The sequence below is a fragment of the Chiloscyllium plagiosum genome, unplaced genomic scaffold (assembly GCF_037043375.1).
Source record: "Chiloscyllium plagiosum isolate Xiang-an unplaced genomic scaffold, Cpla_swu_hap1 HiC_scaffold_18, whole genome shotgun sequence".
Classification (NCBI taxonomy): domain Eukaryota; kingdom Metazoa; phylum Chordata; class Chondrichthyes; order Orectolobiformes; family Hemiscylliidae; genus Chiloscyllium; species Chiloscyllium plagiosum.
Window position 1 is genome coordinate 33,189,477 of NW_028270156.1, and position 22,025 is coordinate 33,211,501.

Sequence of the window (22,025 nt, forward strand, 5' to 3'; positions counted from 1 at the left end):
GCAAGATTGGAGTTGAAGTCCGTTAACCCTTAAGACAGTTCTTACCTTTAGCTGGTCTTTGTGAACCTTTCAATCTTTTCTAGATCACACTTGTCAATCATGGGAAGACAAGGTGTGATAACTCTGAGAAGGCTCTTCTTGCCCATAATAAGTAACATACTTAGAGCACATTTTCAGGGTCATTTGTCTTGATCCGTAAAATAGATCCGTTTTAATTCAGTAAAAGTTGCCACTGAGTACTACACAGTCCATAATGAAGTTTCTGCAAACTATAATTATTCTTTAAAAATGTTGGACTATATTATCTTAAATCATATTTTCCTGATTTTATCAACATAGATTAAAAACTGCTCCTTGTTTAATTACACAGTCAGCAGCTGCTGTTGTGAATGCTGTTACTTATGCATCAACCATCAAGAACAAAGCATTCTTCCAGCTTCTATATTGCACTGCACCAACTGTGTTGCAGCTCAGAGGTGCACTTTATTTTTTTCTTTCTTTAATTAAAGTGGTGTTAGAAATTTCTGTCCCAAACAAACATTTTCTACTAATAAAGAAATTAATTATCTGTTTTCCTGGTAGGTTATGATCAGTGTTTAGATCTATATAGCTGACTTAAAGCACTTAAACTAGTGCTGTTTATGGGTGAGAAATACATCCTTTGTTCTAATTCTGTTTTGACCTGTCAGACTTCAATTTTCCAAATGTCTGGCTCCAAGATCTTGGAGTCTTTTCAAGATGATCACCATAGTGTGCATGTCTTCAACAGGATGTGTTAACTGTTGAAGAATTCTTATATCCTTTCCCTTAACATAAGAAACAGGTCATAGATATCATGGAATTGAAGAATCCAACAGACCTTTACTACAACTAACTTATGTGCTTCAGAAATGTCATGTTTTGTCCATAAGTGTCTGAGCTAAGATTAAGCTGTTAGGTTACAACAGCGAAGCATGCTTTCAGGATGGTATCATGCTTCAAATGATCTGCGGTAGAGTGCAGTTTGAGATCTTTGTAACCTCAGGTCACATGCTGCAATGCTGCGACGATATCATGAGCATGACTCTTAAAAGGTAGACTGACATACTAACTGAGATACAATGCAACACATTTCCCTATGGACAGCAAAGAAAGGCCATCCTGACTACCATAGTTACCCTGGACAGAGGTGACTATGGAGGTCAATGCTTGTGAACATGTTCATAAAACTTGGCTCCAATGCTGCAAACAGATCAACAATTTGCTATGCCCTGCCGGTGTATTTACCACAGTTTAACCAATGCTTCAAACCCATCAGAGTGTAAGCTAACATTGTAAGACCACAGAAGACTGTCACACAAAAAGTTGGGTGCCAGATATCTCCATCAATGCTCCAAGTGCAATCACTTCAATGCAGCTATCAATGTAGCATTACTGGAACCACAGTGGTGCAGCCTGTCACACATCTACCAGTGTTCACACTTAGAACATAAACAACTGCAACACCTAGCAGCTGACAGACCTTTCTCCCAAACTAGGAGGAGATGTACACATCTGATAGCTTTTCAAGGGATTGCATGGGACAAAGACAGAGGCACAAAAGATAACTTTTTGACTAGAGTTACTATAGGGAGTTCAGATCAGCTACTGTGGCTGACTCTTTTGAGCAGTTTATTGGCCTGGTCAAGCTTTAACCTGAACATGAGTTTAAACATGACTTTGTTGTAGAATGCCTTCTAATACATTGTATTCTGGTTCCCTAGAAATAAATCCAGTATTCCATTCAAATGTCTTCATTATTTTCTACACATGTTTATGATATTTTAACGATCTGTGTGGCTAGACCTTGGAATTACTGTCACTTCCATTATTTCTGCTTTTTCACTCCAACTACTCTGAGATAACTCCTCTTTGGCTTGGAAGAGACAATGGCCTTAGCCCTGCTGAATTAGTTGTCACTCCATCTATTCTAGGTCAATAAAATAGTAAAAAAAAAAATCCACTCCTGATTTTCCCATGCTTTTACCAGGTTAGTAAGACCATTGCTAGTCTTTGGCATCCGCAGTGAGAAGGTGTTGGTTGTGTGGGTAGCTTTGATTAATTCAAGTGGTACCCACATGCAGGGGAATAGCGTGTGGAATGAAACCCAGTAAAGAATATACGTGAGAAAGTTAAATGTAAATCTGATGAGGCTGTAAGAGTCATAGCAGAGAAATTACTATGCGTCACTCACTCACTCACACATGGGAGTAATTTATATTCAGTAAGCAGCCCGTTGTTTGGCCCTATTCAGTTTTATAAAGAGCTGTGGGATGTAGAAATAAATTTTATTACTCAAAACATGTAGCAAGGTTACAAGACTAATAAGCTGCAGGGATTCACAGATGCGATAAATCTCTTGATATTTCGAGTGATTTGCTTTAAAATGTATTTTAATAAATCGGTGACAGCACTTCTGAAAAAACAATTGATTGGCCATCGGGCTGTTTGGGACATCGGGATAGTGGTGAGCAAGAGATAAACAAACTCTTTTTACCATTTCTTTCTGAATCAATTTTTGTTTCCATTTGTAAATTCGCACAAGACTGTAAGTCTGCAAATCTCTATCATGCAGCCTGTTTAATTATTCATTCAGCAATACTGAGCAAGCAGAAAGGTTGGAAAAATACAGAGAGCAACTGCTGCTGTTGCAATGTTTTATCTCCATGGACAGATGGAGCAGAAGTAGAGACCATTTGGTCCATCATGTCTGTGATGGTGCATTGAAAGAGCAATCCAGCTGGTACTGTTCTTCTTGCTCTTTCCCTATAGCCCTGCATATTCTTTTCTTTCGGGGGGAAATCTAATATTGAATCGATTTCCACCCTTTCAGTTAAAAATACTCCAGACCATAACAGCTCACTGCCTTAAAAAACATTCTCTTCAGGTAAAATTTTATACTCTCCCACTGCTAGTTTTGCAGGTAAAATTCTTTGGATAGCCTCCCCACTAAGCTTCTATCCACACTGACTGTTCCATCATTTTGCATAGGACAGTTGAGGCCTAAACTGGTCTAAACGGAGGAAGTGAGGACTGCAGATACTGGAGAGTCAGAGTCAGAGTCGAAAAGGGTGACACTGGAAAAGCACAACAGGTCGGCCAGCAACCGAGGAGCAGGAGAATCAATGTTTCGGGCCTAAGCCCTTCAGTAACATCGGCTTTCTTGTTCCTCAAATGCTGCCTGATCTGCTGTGCTTTTCCAGCGCCACCCTTTTCAACCCCATCTGTCCACACCCTATGTAATGTCCTTAAAGGGTCATTTCCTGACAAATCTCAATTTTCAGGTTGGTGGAGTAGTTCAGGAGTCGGGGTGGTGGGGTGGCGCGGGAGCGGGGTTGTGGAAGGGGCCTGGGCACAAGGAAAATGTTATTTCTCGGCCTTGGGCAGGAGGGAGAATGGGGGTCTCCTCCATCAATGGCTTCCTTTCAACACCATATGCCCTCCCACAAGTTTACACACCGATATTTGCTCCCGCTCCCCTGGCCTTTTAAACAATACCCTCACCCTCCTAAGCCTCAACTCCCCTCCCTGCTGCAAGACCCTCACACTTACCTGGTCTTCAACTTTTGGACTTTGACTCTGGGGATTGCTTGCAGTTCCCAATCCTATCCACTACAACCTCCGGTCCACCTGTGACAAGGGTGCTGCTGGTTAATCAAAGTGAATTCCTTCTTAAATAACATCTTCCTGAGGGGGTGGCATTGAAATATTGCCGCTGTCCTTTCAGGTGAAAACAAGGGAAACGTCTTGGCCCTCAGCTTCCAGTGGGTTCTTTCGCCATTCACAGTACAGAGGAACCTTGATTATCCGGCATTCAATTATCCGAATATCAGATTGTCTGGCAAGATCGCAAAATCCCGATGCTTGGCTAAACTATGTTATCCAGCATTCGATTATCCGGAATTCATTTAACCGAACAAAATACTCCCTGTCCACATCCTTCGGATAATTGAGGTTCCTCTGTAAATCCGTGTCCTCTTCTTCCCCACCTTTTTGAAGGAGGATAGGGTTTCCATTTATTTAGTCCATCAAAACCCTTAATGATTTTAAACATGCCTAATAAACCTCCTCTCAAATGTCTCTGCTTCAAGGAGAACAATCCCAGCTATTGCACACTTGCTACACAATGAAGTCCCTCATCCCTGCACACTTAAATTTCATTGCCTCTTGTTCCAAAGCCTTGGAATCATTCCCAAATTTCATTCCTCAGAAACTGACCCAATACTGTAGCTGAGACCTAGCCATTGGTTTAGGCAGTTTTAGCACAGCTTGCTCATTTTTGTACTTGACATGCAATTATTGATAACTACAATGATTTTGAAACTTATCAGTCTCCTCTGGTATTCCACACTGGAGATAGTAGGATTAGAGAGCAGTGGCTAATTTAAGGAGATACAGATCTCACATAGTAGCTATTTTAAAATTAGATGTTCTGATGTTCTATTTCCATTACAAATTTCTGGAACAGATTGATGGGCTAAATTGCCTCTTTGTGTGTTCATATTTATAAGTGAAATAGCCTATGTCAACATGTCACACCGTAAATGTGTGCTACAGCTCCTCCACTGACAGGAGTGTGTAAATACAGTGAAATTTAAATTGGAAATGATTAATAGAATGTGTTGGCAGGCATAAGATTTTTAATCTGTTTATATATTTGTAAAATTTAACGCACTTTCTATGGAATAATACTATAAAAAGGATTACTTCTCGTTTTTATGAAAAGGATGTCAAGATGATTTTTCAATTTAATGGGTAGTTGAAAGTGAAGGGATTGGAGGAATATTGCAACAGTGCAGGAGTAGGATGATTTACTCAGCAATAAAGGCCAAAATGGACTGGGTGTAATTATGCACCCTGTGGGGATCTGCAAGGGACACAAAGCCTTGCTGCCTGTCAGGTTAATTCTATCCAATCAGAGATTGTTCTCTAAAGAATGGTAGTTATAAAGGCTGTGCAGAATATGGTCCTATTTCCAAAATATTAAATTTGATAACTGCATTCTCCCTCCACCAATCACTTGTTATATTCTAATCCTCCTATTCTTATCCTAAGTACCTTCTCCTGCCAGTGACTCAATGCTTCAAGTTTGAAATGTTTTCAGTGATTAAGCTGGAGATCCAGCAGGAGACTACAGCTCTCCCACTACTCATGTAAAAGAGACAATATTGAGTGGGCATTGGGCTCTGGGCAAATCCATTCCTGAGCAGGCCATTATCTGGTCATTGATCACTTTATGCCTGCAGAATCTTAATGTGCTGAGCTGCCTGCTTTCATATATTACAAGAAGCAGTGACTAGTCAGCAGAAGTAATTCCTCAGCTCACGCCATGATTTGGGTCTTTATAACTGCAAGTTATTCATGTCGATATCTCAGATTTTGACTAAGTGATGGAGAATCTAACTTATATGCCTTGCCACCTCAGCTTTTGGTCTCCGACTGGACTTCACAGCAGTGAGTGAACATTACCCACTGCCCACAACCCCGACCCCTCTTTAGCTGAAGCTTATGTTGACTTATTTATATAGAGATTTAAAATGTTACATTCAAATCCAATTTGATTGCAATTGAGGAAAGTGCTACGATACTGGCCAAATTACTTTGATAGATTCCCATTAAAAACCAAAATCTCGCCATGATTCATTTAATTAGGTCCTCGCAATCAGACTGAGTCATGGAAAAATGTTTGGGTAGAGAATATTTTGCACAATATTATACTATTATACCAACTTAAAATGAGAACAAGATGTACAGTTTCAGAAGGCTGATATCTTGCAACCTAAAAGTACATTAAAATCATCTAATGCAAGAGGAGAGGTTTAAGGCCCACTACAAGCTTCTCTCTTTCACCCTCATTCTCCCATCTTCCACTCTCTCAGGAGATAACTTAGGGGCTCCATTTTTAAAATCAGACATAAAAAAGTTTCTCCTGATTATCAAGCTGCCACCTTTGTATTGCTTGCCAACAAAGAGCCTAAAACTGTCCCATATCAGATTTTGTACCTCAATCTCAAGTATGGTGACCATCAGTTATGGAGCAAATAAAATTGGAGATGCTCAGGCCTAGGAGGAGTGCAGAATTTGGGTGGTTGCAGAGTTAGATTGGTGTTCTAGAAATAGAGCTAGGACTGAGGCAATGAAGGGATTTGAAAACAAGGGTAAGAAGGTTGACATTGACATATTGCTGGACAATTAGGTGAGGAAATAAATCATGGTCTCCTGTTTTTGCAATTGGTCTGGAGTCTCATCACCAGCTCTGACTCACAATCCCTGCAAATCACCCCACCCTCAACCTGAACACATACCCAAACAGTGGTCCTGTCCCCTGACCTGAGTAAAGTGGGCCTGCCCCCAACCTGAACACAGCGGTCCCTCACTAGATGTGTACACGGGACCCTCCCTGCAGACCAATGGACCCCAGGTACTGGGTTTAATTCAAGCCCATTCTCTGACCCCATGTGCCTAATGTCACAGATCAGCTCAAGAACAAGAGCATGGAGGATCACATATTTACAAAGGATAGAAAGGGAGAAATTATTGAGCAGCATGCAGGATTAGTCAAGTGCAGAAAGAACAAAGACGTTGGTAAAGATTCCAGCAGCAGATGAGCTGTTGCAGGGATTGAGCTTTGTGAGGTTATTGAGATGATCTTGCTGCAAAAGTAAAAGTGTTCCTGTTATAAACTATAGAGGAGACTGTGCTCGTCTGCCAGCATTAAGCTTTCTGAATTCAATTGCAATCCAATTCGATCCTCATTTATAGCATTGTGGAAAGGTAATAAAGGCCAGACTATTGACTTACCTAGTAATTGAAAGACGTGATTGACAAAAACGCAGTAGGCAAACAATCTCTGAATTTAAGTGACTACAATTCATAAATAATGCACAAGGTAATAAACTAACTCCTTGAACTAGTTTGTTGCTGTACTGACTGTGACATTCAACCCTTGACCTTATCATCCAGACTGAAATAATAGTGCCTGAACTATTGACATTTCCCATGAAGCTACCAGCCTGATTGTACCGAATTACAGACAAAGTTACTAAGATTATCTTTACATTCAGCCAAAACATCAGCCCAGAAACAATTAACAGACACATTTTGCAAGCTTTCCTGTGTTCAGATCTGTAGTGCAGCTAGCTCGAGTGGAATTGTGAATTGATCTGAAAATAGATGGATATTTTGGAGTTTTGTCCACTTATTTTCACAGAACAGAATGTATTGGACCAACTAATCCCCACCGAACACGTTCCCAAACTAGTCCCACTTGCTTACGTTTGGCCCATATCCCATATCCCTCTAAACCCTTTCCTAATCATGTACTTATCCAAATGTCTCAAATGTTGTAACTCTATCTGCATTCACCACTTCCTCGGGCAGTTGAGTCTATACACAAACCGCTGTAAAAATGTTTCCCCTCCTGTCCCTTTTAAAAACTTACTCCTCTCCCATTAAAAGTGTGCTGTCCAGATTTGAACTTCCCAACTTAGGAAAATACGCTTGCTATTTCTGGGCCCCTCATGATTTTATAAACCTTCATACTTCCCCTCAACCTCCTGTACTGTTTTTATAACTCAAACACTCCATTCCTGGCAACACCTGGTAAATCTTTTCTCAACTGGATTTGTATAAGAATAGGAAGGGCTTAGAGGGATATGGGTTAAGTGCTGGGTAATAGGATTAGATTTGTTTAGGATATCTGGCCAGCATGGATGAGTTGGAATGAAGGGTCTGTTTCCATGCTGTACATCTTAGTCATAGAGTCAGAAATGTACAGCACGGAAACAGACCCTTCGGTCCAACTCATCCATGCCGACCAGATATACTAACCAATCTAGTCCCACCTGCCAGCACCTGGCCCATATCCCTCCAAACCCTTCCTATTCATATACCCATCCAGATGCCTTTTAAATGTTGTAATTGTACTAGCCTCTACCACTTCCTCTGGCAGCTCATTCCACACATGCACCACCCTCTGCGTGAAACAGTTGCCCTGTAGGCCCCTTTTATACCTTTCCCCTCTCACCCTAAACCTATGTCATCTAATTTTGAACTCACCCACCCCAGGGAAAAGACTTTGTCGATATATCCTATCCTTGCCCCTCATGATTTTATAAACCTCTATATGATCACTCCTCAGCCTTTGACGGTCCAGGGAAAGCAGCCACAGCCTATTCAACCTCTCCCTATAGCTCAATTCCTCCAACCCTGGAAACATCCTTGTAAATATTTTCTGTACCCTTTCAAGTTTCACAACAACTTTCCGATAGGAAGGAGACCAGAATTGCCTGCAATATTCCAAAATAGCCTAACCAATGTCCTGTACAGCTGCAATATGACCTCCCAACCACTGTACTCAATACTCTGACCAATAAAGGGAAGCATACCAAACGCCTTCTTCACTATCCTATCTACCTGTGACTCCACTTTCAAAGAGCTATGAACCTGCACTCCAAGGTCTCCTTGTTCAGCAACAGTCCCTAGGACCTTACCATTAAGTGGATAAGTCCTGCTAAGATTTGCTTTCCCAAAATGCAGCACCTCAAATTTATCTAAATTAAAATCCATCTGCCACTTCTCTGCCCATTGGCACACCTGATCAAGACCCTGTTGCAATCTGAGGTAACCTTCTTCACCTCCAATTTTGGTGTCATCTGCTAACTTACAAACTATACCTCCTATGTTCATTTCCAAATCATTTATATAAATGACAAAACGTAGTGGACCCCAGCGATGATCCTTGTGGCACTCCACTGGTCACAGGCCTCCAGTCTGAAAAAACAACCCTCCACCACCACTCTCTGTCTTCTACCTTTGAGCCAGTTCTGTATCCAAATGGTTCTCCCTGTATTCCATGACATCTAATTTTACTAACCAGTCCCCCATGGGGAACCTTGTCAAACACCTTACTGAAGTCCATATAGATCATGTCCACTGCTCTGACCTCATCAATCCTCTGTTACTTATTTAAAAGACGCAATCAAGTTTGAGAGACATGATTTCCCACGCACAAAGCCATGTTGACTACCCCAAATCAGTCCTTGCCTTTCCAAATACATGAACATCCTGTCCCTCAGAACTCCCTCCAACAACTTGCTCACCAATGTCCGGTTCACCGGTCTGTAGTTCCCTTGCTTGTCCTTACCACCTTATTTAAACAGTGGCACCACGTTTGCCAACCTCCAGTTTTCCAGCCCCTCACCTGCAACTACCAATGATACAAATGTCTCAGCAAGGCACCCAGCAATCACTTCCCTCACTTCCCACAGAGGTCTAGGGTACACCTGATCAGGTCCTGGGGATTTATCCACTTTCATGTGGATCAAGACACTTGCTCCAATGTAATATGGACATTTTTCAATTTCCCTACATTCGCTATCTTTCATGTCCTTTTCCACAGTAAACACTGATGCAAAATACTCATTTAGTATCTCCTCCATCTCCTGCGGCTCCACACAAAGGCTGTGTTGCTGATCTTTGAGGGGCCCTATTCTCTCCTTAGTTACCCTTTTGTCCTTAATGTATTTGTAAAAACTCTTTGGATTCTCCTTAATTCTATTTGCTAAAGCTATCTCATGTCGCCTTTTTGCCCTTCGGATTTCCCTCTTAACTATACTCCTACTGCCTTTATACTCTTCTAAGGATTCACTCGATCTATCTTGTCTATACCTCACATATGCTTCCTTCTTTTTCTTAACCAAACAGTCAATTTCTTTAGTCATCCAGCATTCCCAGCACCTATCGGCATTTCTTTTCACCCTAACAGGAATATACTGTCTCTGGACTCTCGTCTCATTTCTGAAGCCTTCCCATTTTCCAGCTGTCCCTTTACCTGCGAATATCTGCCCACAATCAGATTTTGAAAGTTCTTGCCTAATATCATCAAAATTAGCCTTCCTCAAATTTAGAACTTCAACTTTTAGATTTTGTCTGTCCTTTTCCATCTCTATTTAAAATCTAGTAGAATTATGGTCGCTGGCCCTAAAGTGCTCCCCCACTGACACCTCAGTCACCTCTCCTGCCTTATTTCCCAAGAGTAGGTCATGTTCTGCACCTTCTCTGATAGGTACATCCACATATTGAATCAAAAAACTTTCTTGTACACACTTAAATTACTCTCCATCTAAACCCTTAACACTATAGCAGTCCCAGTCTATGTTTGGAAATTCCCTACCATAACCACCCTATTATTCTTACAGATAACTGAGATCTCCTTACAAATTTGCTTCTCAATTTCCCACTGACTATTAGGGGGGCTATAATACAATCCCAATAAGGTGATCAGCCCTTTCTTATTTCTCAGTTCAACCCAACTAACTTCCCTGGATTTATTTCTGGGATATCCTCCCTCAGCACAGCTGTAATTTTATCCCTTATCAAAATCGCCACTTCCCCTCCTCTCTTGCCTCCCTTTCTGTCCTACCTGTAGCATTTGTATCCTGGAACATTAAGCTGCCAGTCCTGTCCATCCCTGAGTCACGTTTCTGTAATTGCTATGATATCCCAGTCCCATGTTCCTAATCGTAGCCTGAGTTCATCTGCCTTCCCTGTTAGGTCCCTTGCATTGAAATAAATGCAGTTTAATTTATCTTGTTTACCTTGTTGTCTGCTTTGTCTCTGCCTGCCCTGACTGTTTGACTCGCCTTTGTTCTCAACTGGACTAGTCTCAGATTGATCTCTTTCCCTGGGTCCCACCCCCCCACCTTATTAGATTAAATCCTCCAGAGCAGTTCTCGCAAGTCTCCCTGCCAGTATATTAGTACCCTTCCAATTCAGGTACAATCTGTCCTTGTTGTACAGGTCACTTCTACCCCAGAAGAGATTCCAATGATCCAAAAATGTGAACCTCTCTCCCATACACCAGCTCCACAGCCATGCATTCATCTGGTCTATCCTCCTATTCCTGCCCTCACTAGCTCCTAGCACTGGGAGTAATTCAGATATTACTATGCTCGAGGATCTCCTTTTTAAATTCCTGCCTAATGCTCTATATTCTCCCTTCAGATTCTCATCCTTTTCCCTTTCTATGTCATTGGTTCTAATGTGTACAATGACCTACTGCTGGGCTCTCTCCCCCTTGAGAACATTTTGCATCCTCACTGAGACATCCTTGATCCTGGCACCAGGGAAGCAACACACCATTCTGATTTTTCGCTGCTGGCCACAGAAATGTCTGTCTGTGCCTCTGACAAGAGATTTCCCTAACACGATCGATCTCTTGGAACCCGATGTACCCCTCATTACATTAGAGCCAGTCTCAATACCAGAAACTTTGCTGTTCGTGCTATGTTCCCCTGAGAATCCATCACCCCTTACACTTCCCGAAACAGCATACTTGTTTGAAATGGGGATAGCCACAGAAGACTTCTGCACCACTCGCCTACCTCTCTTACCTTTCCTGGAGTTAGCCTATCTATGTGACTGTACTTGCAACTTTCCTCCCTCCCAAAAACTGCCATCAATCACAAAAACTTTCAAAAGCTGATTGGGGGCAGATGTTCGCAGGTAAAGGGATGGCTGGAAAATGGGAAGGCTTCAGAAATGAGATAACGAGAGTCCAGAAAGAGAATATTCCCGTTAGGGTGAAAGGAAAGGCTGATAGGTACAGGGAATGCTAGATGACGAAAGAAATTGTGGGTTTTGTTAAGAAAAAGAAAGAAGCATGTGTCAGGTATAGACAAGATAGATTGAGTGAATCCTTAGAAGAGTATAAAGGCAGTAGGAGTATAGTTAAGAGGGAAATCAGAAGGGCAAAAAGGGGACATGAGATAGCCTTGGCAAGTAGAGTTAAGGAAACTTCAAAGGATTTTTACAAATATATTAAGGACAAAAGGGTAACTAAGGAGAGAATAGGGCCCCTCAAAGATCAGCAAGGTGGCCTTTGTGTGGAGCCGCAAGAGATGGGGAGATACTAAACGAGTATTTTGCATCAGTGTTTCCTGTGGAAAAGGACATGCCTGATATAGAACATATGGAAATAGACGGTGACATCTTGAAAAATATCCATATTACAGAGGAGGAAGTGCTGGATGTCTTGATCCACATAAGAAGGTTACCTTAGATCACAATGGGAACTTGATCAGATGGGCCAATGGGCTGAGAGGTGGCAGATGGAATTTAATTTGATAAGTGTGAGGTGCCATATTTTGGGAAAGCAAATCTTAGCAGGACATATACACTTAATGGTAAGGTCCTAGGGAGTGTTGCTGAACAAAGAGACCTTGGAGTGCAGGTTCATAGCTCCTTGAAAATAGAGTCGCAGGTAGATAGGATAGTGAAGGAGGCGTTTGGTATGCTTCCCTTTATTGGTCAGAGTATTGAGTACAGTGGTTGGGAGGTCATATTGCAGCTGTACAGGACATTGGTTAGGCTATTTTGGAATATTGCATGCAATTCTGGACTCCTTCCTATCGGAAGGATGTTGTGAAACTTGAAAGGGTTCAGGAAAGAGTTACAAGGATGTTTTCAGAGTTGGAGGATTTGAGCTATAGGGAGAGATTGAATAGGCTGGTGCTCTTTTCCCTAGAGCGTCAGAAGCTGAGGGGCGACCTTACAGAGGTTCATAAACTCATGAGGGGCATGGATAGGGGAGTAGGGGAATCCAGAACTAGAGGGCATAGGTTTTGGATGAGAGGGAAAAGATATAAAAGAGACCTAAAGGCAATGTTTTCATGCAGAGGGTGGTACGTGTATGGAATGAGTTGCCAGAGGAAGTGGTGGAGGCTAGTACAATTGCAACATTTAAAAGGCATCTGGATGGGTATATGAATAGGAATGGTTTGAAGGGATATGGGCCAGTTCCTGGCAGGTGGGATTAGATTTGGTTGGGATATCTGATCGGCATGGATGAGTTGGACCGAAAGGTCTGTTTCCATGCTATACATCTCTGTGACTCTATGACCATTATTCCCATTTAAGGCTCTCCTTTAAACAATGTTTCATTGATCAAAACTCTGTTTTATTATGTTCCTGTGACAAACCATGGAGTGTTTCATATGTTAATGGCTGTTTTCAGACCAATATAGCAGTCACACTGCCCTTCAACATTGGATATATCATTGAATTTATAGGCCATAATGTTTTGATCTTATGTTTCTTAGGGTGGTTCGATACAGAACAGAAAATCTAAGCGGTGCCTGGAGCTTCAAGGAAGTCCTGACAATGAGTTTGGGTTCAAACCTATACTTCAGAAGTGTAGTGGCCAACGCTGGACCATCAGTAGTGTCTTAAAGAAGACATCCTCTTAATGAACCTCTGCCTCTTCCCCCCACTTGTTCTCATTGTCCTCGTGCTACTGTGTAGCACAATTTTGCAAGTTTCTGGTGTACATTTCTTTGATGTCTCAGGTCTGTGTATGGGTAAAAAGGCAATTTTTTCATATTTCAGAATTAAGTTGTACATGATTTACAGATAATTGTTTGTCAGAAGGATCAAACTGGAGACACAATAGTTAAATATTTTCTATGTGTAAATAGACACATGACAAATAGACAATATTTATAATGGGTTTCATGTTAATATGTAATGATGTAAAATATCTGTTTTGATGTGGGTGAGCAAATAGTTTGGGGAAATGACCCCATTCATCAAATCAGTGACATCTAGTCAATGAAACCCATGTAGGTGTAAAAATCTCTCCAATAAATTCTTTGCTCCTCTAGTTTGAGCTCAGCTGAAAATTGTTGATTTTTGGTGTAAGCAAAATGACAATAAAATGCTACATCACTAACTAAATACTGGAGTAAAGAATATTCCATCCAATCCCCTCAACAACTCTGAAAAATATATCAGGGACTAATAGGCAGATGTAAAAAGGGACTGAACCTTTGGAAGAATATGCATTCACAAAATATGGATCACCTCTGGTGGTCTCACTATGATATTCCACAAAAATAACAAAGTTCATGGGGAAAGTGCTATTAAAGTTGTCGTCATACCAATATAGCAGGGGGAAAATGTCCTGTATTAGCACTTAACCTGTCTTCCAAAGTTCAAAGACCCATTTTACATTGTTGAATTTACAGGCCATAATATTTTGGCTTTGTCATATTTCTTATACAGAACCTCAGATTTCTGCAGCTTCAAGGAAATCCTGATGGTGGGTTTGGGTTCCAACCTTTACTTTTAAAGTGTACCAAACTTCAATGGACCATCTATACTCTCTTAAAGAAGATATCATTCCAGTATGCTGCAAAATAGTTAATCAGATTTCCCTGCTCAGTGGGAAGCATTACCTTTGAATGTGACTAACAACTGAGAACGTACAATCATTCCATTTATCCCAATAACTGCAGTAGTAAGCTAGGATTAAGTTCCACACTGGCTTTATGGTAAATTGATCTAATATTTATACATCTCCAACTTATTACAAAAAGGATGGATTGTGTTTTTAATTAATTCTGGGGATATAGGCAACACTGGCATTTATTGTACATAAACTGCGTACATAAAATCTAGGTGACTGAAGACAGACAAAGCTTTGGAAGAATATCGGGAACGTAGGACCAATCTGAAATGAGGAATTAAGAGGACTAAAAGACGTCATGAGATATCCTTATCGAACAGGGTTAAGGAAAACCTTTTATTCATATATAAGGAGCAAGAGGGAAAGGGTTGGTCCACTCGAGGACAAACGAGGAAAGATATGCATCGGTGAGATTCTTAATGAGTACTTTGTATCGGTATTCACTGAGGAGAGGGACATGGTGGATGTTGAGGTTAGGGATAAATGTTTGATTTTTCTAGGTCATGTCAGCATAAGGAGGGAGGAAGTGTGTATTCTAAAAGGCATTAAAGTGGACAAGTCCCCAGGTCTGGATGGGATATATCCCAGGTTATTGAGGGAAGCAAGAGAGGAAATAGCTGGGGCTTTAACAGATATCTTTGCAGCAGTCTTGAAAATGGGGGAGGACCCAGAGGACTGGAGAATTGTTAATGTTGTCCCCTTGTTTAAGACAGATGGCAGGGATAATCAAGGTAATTACGACCTGCGAGCTTGATGTCAGTGCTACTAGGGAATAGGATATATACCCATTTGGAAGAAAATGGGCTTATTAGTGATAGGCAGCATGGTTTTGTGCAGGGAAGATATGTCATACAAACCTAATAGAATTCTTTGAAGAGGTGACAAAGTTGATTAATGAGGAAACGGATGTAGATGTCATAGATATGGACTTTAGTAAGGCGTTTGATAAGGTTCCCCATGGTAGGCGAATGAAGAAGGTGAAGTCACATGGGGTCCAGGGTGTTCTAGCTAGATGGATAGAGAACTAGTTAGACGACATGGCGGAGTAGCAAATAGTGAAGGGGACTGTCACAGAGTACAGCAGAATATAGATAGATTGGAGAGTTGGGCAGAGAAATGGCAGATGGAATTCAATTCGGACAAATGCGAGGTGATACATTTTGAAAGATGCAATTCCAGAGTGAACTATACAGAAAAATGAAAAGTCCTGGGGAAAATTGATGCACAGAGATCTGGGTGTTCAGTTCCATTGTTCCCTGAAGGTGGCAACGCAGATCAGTAGAGTGGTCAAGAAGGCATACGGCATGCTATCCTTCATTGGACAGGGTATAAAGTACAAGAGTTGGTAGGTCATGTTACAGTTGTATAAGAATTTGGTTCAGCCACATTTGGAATACTGCGTACAGTTCTGGTTGCCACATTACCAAAAGAATGTGGATGCTTTGAAGAGGGTGCAGAGGAGATTCGCCCAGATGTTACCTTGTATGGTGGGTATTAGCTATAAGGAGATGTTGAGTAGATTAGGATTATTTTCATTGGAAAGAAGAAGGTTGAGGGGGGACCTGACTGAGGCCTACAAAATCATGAGAGGTGTAGACAGTTTGGATAGCAAGAAAGTTTTTCCTAGAGGGAGGACTCAATTACTACGGGTCACAAGTTCAAAGTGAGAGGGGAAAAGTTTAGGGGAGATATACGTGGAAAGTTCTTCACGCAGAGGGTGGTGGGTGCCTGGAATGCATTGCCAGTGGAGGTGGTAGAGGCAGCAACAATAGCATCATTTAAGATGTATCTAGACAGATACATGAATGGGCAGGGAGCAAAGGGATACAGGTCCTTAGAAAATAGGTGACAGGTTTAGATAGAGGATCTGGATCGGTGCAGGCTTAGAGGGCCTGTGCTGTAATGTTCTTTGTTCTCTTTGTTCTTTGTTCTCCATCCCTGTTGTCAGAAGAAGGAGCTGATGAGGAGCTACAATTCTCCAGGAATCTACTTTAATATAAATTGTAGAGGTACAATACCAGGATCAAATTCAGCCCAGTAAAATATAGCATCAATGCCGAGAAATTCTTTTACACACAGTATGTATTTAAGAGTTCTGTGCTATATCATTTAAGAAACAACTAGATGCAGCACCAGGGAGACAGGAGTTGCTCTGAATAAACTGGCTGAATGGTTTTCTCCAATCAGAGGTATTATGCTATCCCATGAAACCCCAGGAGTGCATCTGTTCATTGGAGACATCAATCGTTCTTGAAGGAACCAAATCAAGTCTTTTTCCATAACACAAAAGGCCTGAAGGGAATGTATGTTTGTCTGATTTTAGGGTAGGATTAAAAAGATGACAACATCGAGGGCTGAAGGGCCTGTACTGTGCTGTACTGTTCTATGTTCTGTGATGGACACTTACGGCTGAATGATCGGGTTCCTAGAATTTGTCTGTGGTATTTTGGGGATCACAGGAATTGTTCCTTTCTTCCACATCTGGTTTCCTTTTAAATGCACCTTACTATTCATCTCAGTGACTCCGTGCTTCAGTGAGTTCCACATTCTCACCACTCTACTTTCTGCTGAGTTATTTATTAATTTAGCCAGCTTGGATCCACAACCCTAAATACTGCTATACAATAAAACTCGATCAACCTCAGACTTGAAACCCACCCTTGATTGCTTTGGAGGAAAGTGAATCATAGCATTCCATGACATAGAATGTGTTCAATTACACTTTGTTCATGTGGCAGTGACTGGGGCTGAATACTTACCAGTTATGATCCTGGGAGTCACATTTACTACAAACTCTTTTTAATAGATGCTATCATAGTTGCATCTCCCCTAGCAAAGAAACAAATCAATTTATTGAGAGCTTTCAAATGTGTAAAGTATCTATGGGCACAAACAAACAAAGATCGACATTGAAGCCTATTGGGGATATTAGGACAGGTGACCAAATGTGGTCAGAGATAGATTTTAAGGAATGACTTAAGAATTAGAATTAGAATCCCTACAGTGTGGAAACAGGTCTTTCAGCCCAACCAGTCCATACCGACCCTCCGAAGAGTATCTCATTCAAGCCCATTCCCCTACATTTTACCCCTGACTAACGCACCTAATCTACACATCCCTGAACACTATGGGCAATTAAGGTTAGATTAGATTTCCTACAGTATGGAAACAGGCCCTTCGACCCAACAAGTCCACACCAACCCTCTGACGAGTAACCCACCCAGACCCATTCCCCTGCCTTGTATTTACCCATGACTCATACACCTAACACTATGTGCAATTTAGCATGGCCAATTCACCTAACCTGCACATCTTTGGATTGTGGGAGGAAACCAGAGCACCCATGGGAACCCACGGAGACACAGGGAAAATGTGCAAACTCCACACAGACAGTCACCCGAGGCTAGAATTAAACCCGGATCCCTGGCACTGTGAGGCAGCAGTGCTAACCACTGAGCCATCATACCCATTTTAAAGGAGGAAACACAAGAATTAGGAGCAGGAGTAGACAATTCAGCCCCTCAAACCAGCTCTGCCATTTTGACATGACCATATTGCAATTGTTAGTATTGGAACTCCTTCTCTAAACACTTTGACTTAAGATGTTCATTAATTCTTGCTTCTTTGATCAAGGCAGTCAGTGGAATTGCCACTGGAATATTCATCCAAACACTCAAAACCTAGGAACTTGGGTTGAAATCCCAACAAATTTGAATTCAATAAATTAATCTGGAATTGTGGTGACCATGAAACCATTGGTGATTGGTGTAAAAACTCATCAGTTCACTAATGCCCTTTAGGGAAGAAAGATCTGCTGTCCTTGCCTGGTCTACATGTGACTCCAGTTCCACAGTACTTAGATACTTAAATGGTCCAGCAAACCATTCAGTTGTATCTAACTACTGTAACGTATGACAAAAGGAACAAAATGGATGGACAGCATTAACCAAGGTACAGGAAATGAAAACAGCACAGCCCTGTTGACTCTAATCCTTACTGACCGTCATGTTTTTTCCAAAATGGGGAGAGCTGTTCTGCAGACGAGCTACAGCCTGAATGTCATTTGCATAGAATCATACCTTACAGACGACATCAACAACATCATCACCACATTACCAGAGGTAGTGGCACAGTGGTATATAGTTGGGAGGGAGCTACCCTAGGAGTCCTCAGTATTAACTCTGAACTCCATGAAGTCCCATGACATCAGGTTAAACATGGGAAGTGAAATCGCTTGTGGATTACCACCTACTCTGCACCTTCTCTCCCTTACACTCAGTTGCTGAATCAGTACTCCTCCATAAACATCATTTAAAATAGGGGCATGCTTGAAGTGGCAAGGACACAGAATGTACTCTGGTTGGGGGAACTATAATATCTGACACCAAGAGTGGCTCAATTGTACCTTACTGACCAAGTTGGAAGCTCTAAAGGACCTAGTAGTGAAACTGATTCTGTGGAAAGGTGGTGAGGAAATGAACAAGAAGTAAAAGCATTCTTGACCTCATCGTCATTAATCTGCCTGGAGCAGATGCATCTGTCCGGTATTGGTATAGTGACAGCATTGGTAGAAGTTACTACTGCACACACATTATAGAGATGAATTATTGCCTTCATATTAGAGGGTATGTTACAACAAATATAACAACTCAGGACAGGGCATCCATGAGGAACTGTGAACCAATCTGTAACTTCATGGCCCAGCATATCCATTAATCTACCATTACCAAAAGCCAAAGGATCACCCATGGATTAATGGACAGTGTAGAGGGTATGCCATGAGCAGTTTTAGGCATACATGGAAATGAGGTGTCAACCTGGTGAGGCTACAACGGAAGAATTATTGTCTGCCAAACAGCGTGATAGAAAGGATAAATGATTCCATAGCCAAGAGATCAGATCCAATCTCTGGAGTCCTGCCACTTTGAGTCTTGAAATATCTATGGACAACTAATTAACTCACTGGAGAAGGAGGTTCCACAAATATATTCAATGATGGCAGAGACCAGCATGTAAATGTAAAAGGGAGGGCTAAAGTATGTACAAATTCCTCAGGGGGCAGTTGAGTCAACCACATTGCTGTGGGTCTGGAGTCATATAGGTCAGACCAGGTAAGGATGGTAGATTTTCTTTTCTAAAAGACATTAGTCAATCAGATGGGTTTTTAAGACATTCAACAGTGGTTAGATGGTTGTCATCAGGTTAGCTTTTTATTCCAGATTTGTATTGAATTCAAATTTCACCATGAAATGACTTGAACCCATGTCCGCAGAATATTAGCCTGAGATGAGAGGTCAGAAGTGTCAAATCAATAGTCCACCTCAGCTTCCTCCTCAAACCCCCATCCCAGAATCACAGATTCCAGCCTTCAACTCAATTTGATTCACTCATCTGTTATCGTGAAACAGTTGAAGACACTAGAATCTGCAAAGGCTATATTTTGGCAATAATAGTGAAAAAACCTGTGCACCAGAACCAGCCACACCCGGAACCAAACTGTTCCAGTACAATGCTGAAAATGTACTTATGCCATTCCTGAAGAAGGGCTTATGCCCGAAACATCGATTCTCCTGTTCCTTGGATGCTGCCTGACCTGCTGTGCTTTTCCAGCAACACATTTTCAGCTCTGATCTCCAACATCTGCAGTCCTCACTTTCTCCTGTTCCAGTACAATTACAACATTGACATGTACCCAACAATATGGAAAATTGCCCAGGTATGTCCTGTACACACGTAGTAGGACAAATCCAACCTATCATTTATGACCTCATCTGTCTACTCTCAATCATCAGTAAAATGAAGACAGGTGACATCAACAGTACTATCAAATGATTCTTAACAATGACATTTAGTTTGAATTCTGCCAGGAACACTCAGTTTATGACCTTGGACAAAAGAGCTAAACTCAATAGGAAACATCAAGGCAGCATTTAATAGATTATGCCATTAAAGAGCCCTATGAAACTGGAATTAAAACAAATTAAGGAGAAAAGATTCTGTAGGTTTAAGTCATATCTAGTAGAAAGGGAAGAGAGTTGTATTTGTTTAAGATCAATTATCTTAGTGACAGTACACCACTCCAGGAGTTCCTTGAAATAGTGTCCAAGGCCTAACCATCTTCAGCTGCTTCAATGACCTTCCCTCCATCATAAGAAACAGGGATATTCACTGATAACTGATGGTGATGTATGACTGATAATCCAGAGCCTCAGGCAAATATTCTGGGGACATGGGTTCAAGTCTATTCATGGTTATTGGTGAAATTTGAATTCAATACAAATCTGGAATAAAAAGCTGGCTTGATGACAACCATCAAACCACTGTTGAATGTCTTAAAAACTCATCTGATTGACTTATGTATTTTAGAGAAGGAAATCTACCATCCTTGCCTGGTCTGGCCTACATGGCTTCAGACCCACAGCAATGTGGTTGACTCAACAGCCCCCTGAGGAACTTGGGAATGGGCAATAAATATTGGCCTAGCCGGTAACACCTATAACCTTTGAATCCCTAGTGTGGAAAAAGGCCATAAAGCGTCCCACCCTGATCAACTCCTCCCCTCCACCCTATTCCCATAAACCAACATTTCCCATGGCTAATCTACCTACCATGTACATCCCTGGACACTATGGGAGAAAGTGAGGTCTGCAGATGCTGGAGATCAGAGCTGAAAATGTGTTGCTGGAAAAGCGCAGCAGGTCAGGCAGCATCCAGGAACAGGAGAATCGAAGAAGGGCTTATGCCCGAAACGTCGATTCTCCTGTTCCCTGGATGCTGCCTGACCTGCTGCGCTTTTCCAGCAACACATTTTCAGCCCTGGACACTATGGGGCAATTTAGCATTACCAATCCACCTAACCTGCACATCTTTGGACAGTGAACAAAACTGGAGCAGCTAGCGGAAACCCACGTAGATACAGGGAGAACAAGCAAACTCCATGCAGATAGTCATCCAAAGCTGGAATAGAGCCTGGGTCCCAGGTGTTGTAAGGCAGCAGTCCTAACTACTGAGGAAGGTGTTGGTCATCTGTACTAATATTTTTATGTGACTCAGTGGCAAATATTGTTTGATGAACACTCCTCTGAAGACATTGGGATGTTTTATTACAACAAAAACCCCTATATGAATTCAGTTAAAAATCACACAACACTAGGTTATATGAATTCAAGTTACAGTTTTTGTTAAAAATAAACTGGAAATTAGAAGCAATCCAAAAAGCTTACACACAACATAATAAAGATAAAGATAGAAGTGAAACCTTCCCTGAATTCATTATTTGCACACATGTTCCATTGCCAGTACTAAGGAAGTGCTGCACTGTCAATGTGGTAATGTAACACTCCTGGAGGGAACAATGAACTATCACAGTAACTACTGAGGGAACAATGAACTATCGCAGAGATCACATCATGGGACCACTGCACTGTTGGAAGTGTTAATACTGAGGGTGCACTGCACTGTCAGAGGGTCAGCATCAAGGGAGAGTGCATTTTCAAAGACTCAGTACTGAAGGATTGTGCAAATATTGAAGAGTCAGTATTGTAGGTGTGTGATACTAACAGAGGAATATGATGATGTAACACTGCCCTGTTGGAAAGGCAGTACTGAACGTGTGCTGTTGAGATAGAACATTAACCATTCTAATGTTAATAAGGGTGAGTTGGAAGGACCATACAGAAAAAAAGTTACACTGTTGGGGTATATCTTTCACATGTTAATCTGAGGCCCACTCATCACTCTCAGCTGGACACAATAGGTGCCA

At 41.5% G+C, this 22,025-nt stretch overlaps 1 protein-coding gene across 1 annotated transcript in view; it reads left to right on the forward strand.

Moving 5' to 3' along the window:
• The window catches only part of galnt18b (UDP-N-acetyl-alpha-D-galactosamine:polypeptide N-acetylgalactosaminyltransferase 18b), a 245,720-nt gene extending 231,968 nt beyond the window's left edge, over window positions 1-13,752 (forward strand). Inside the window, exon 11 of the mRNA XM_043705680.2 lies at window positions 13,119-13,752. Within this exon, the coding sequence (XP_043561615.1) occupies window positions 13,119-13,265 (147 nt within the window). The 3' untranslated portion in view covers window positions 13,266-13,752. The remainder of the gene's footprint in view (window positions 1-13,118) is intronic.
• Window positions 13,753-22,025: the final 8,273 nt, after the last annotated feature.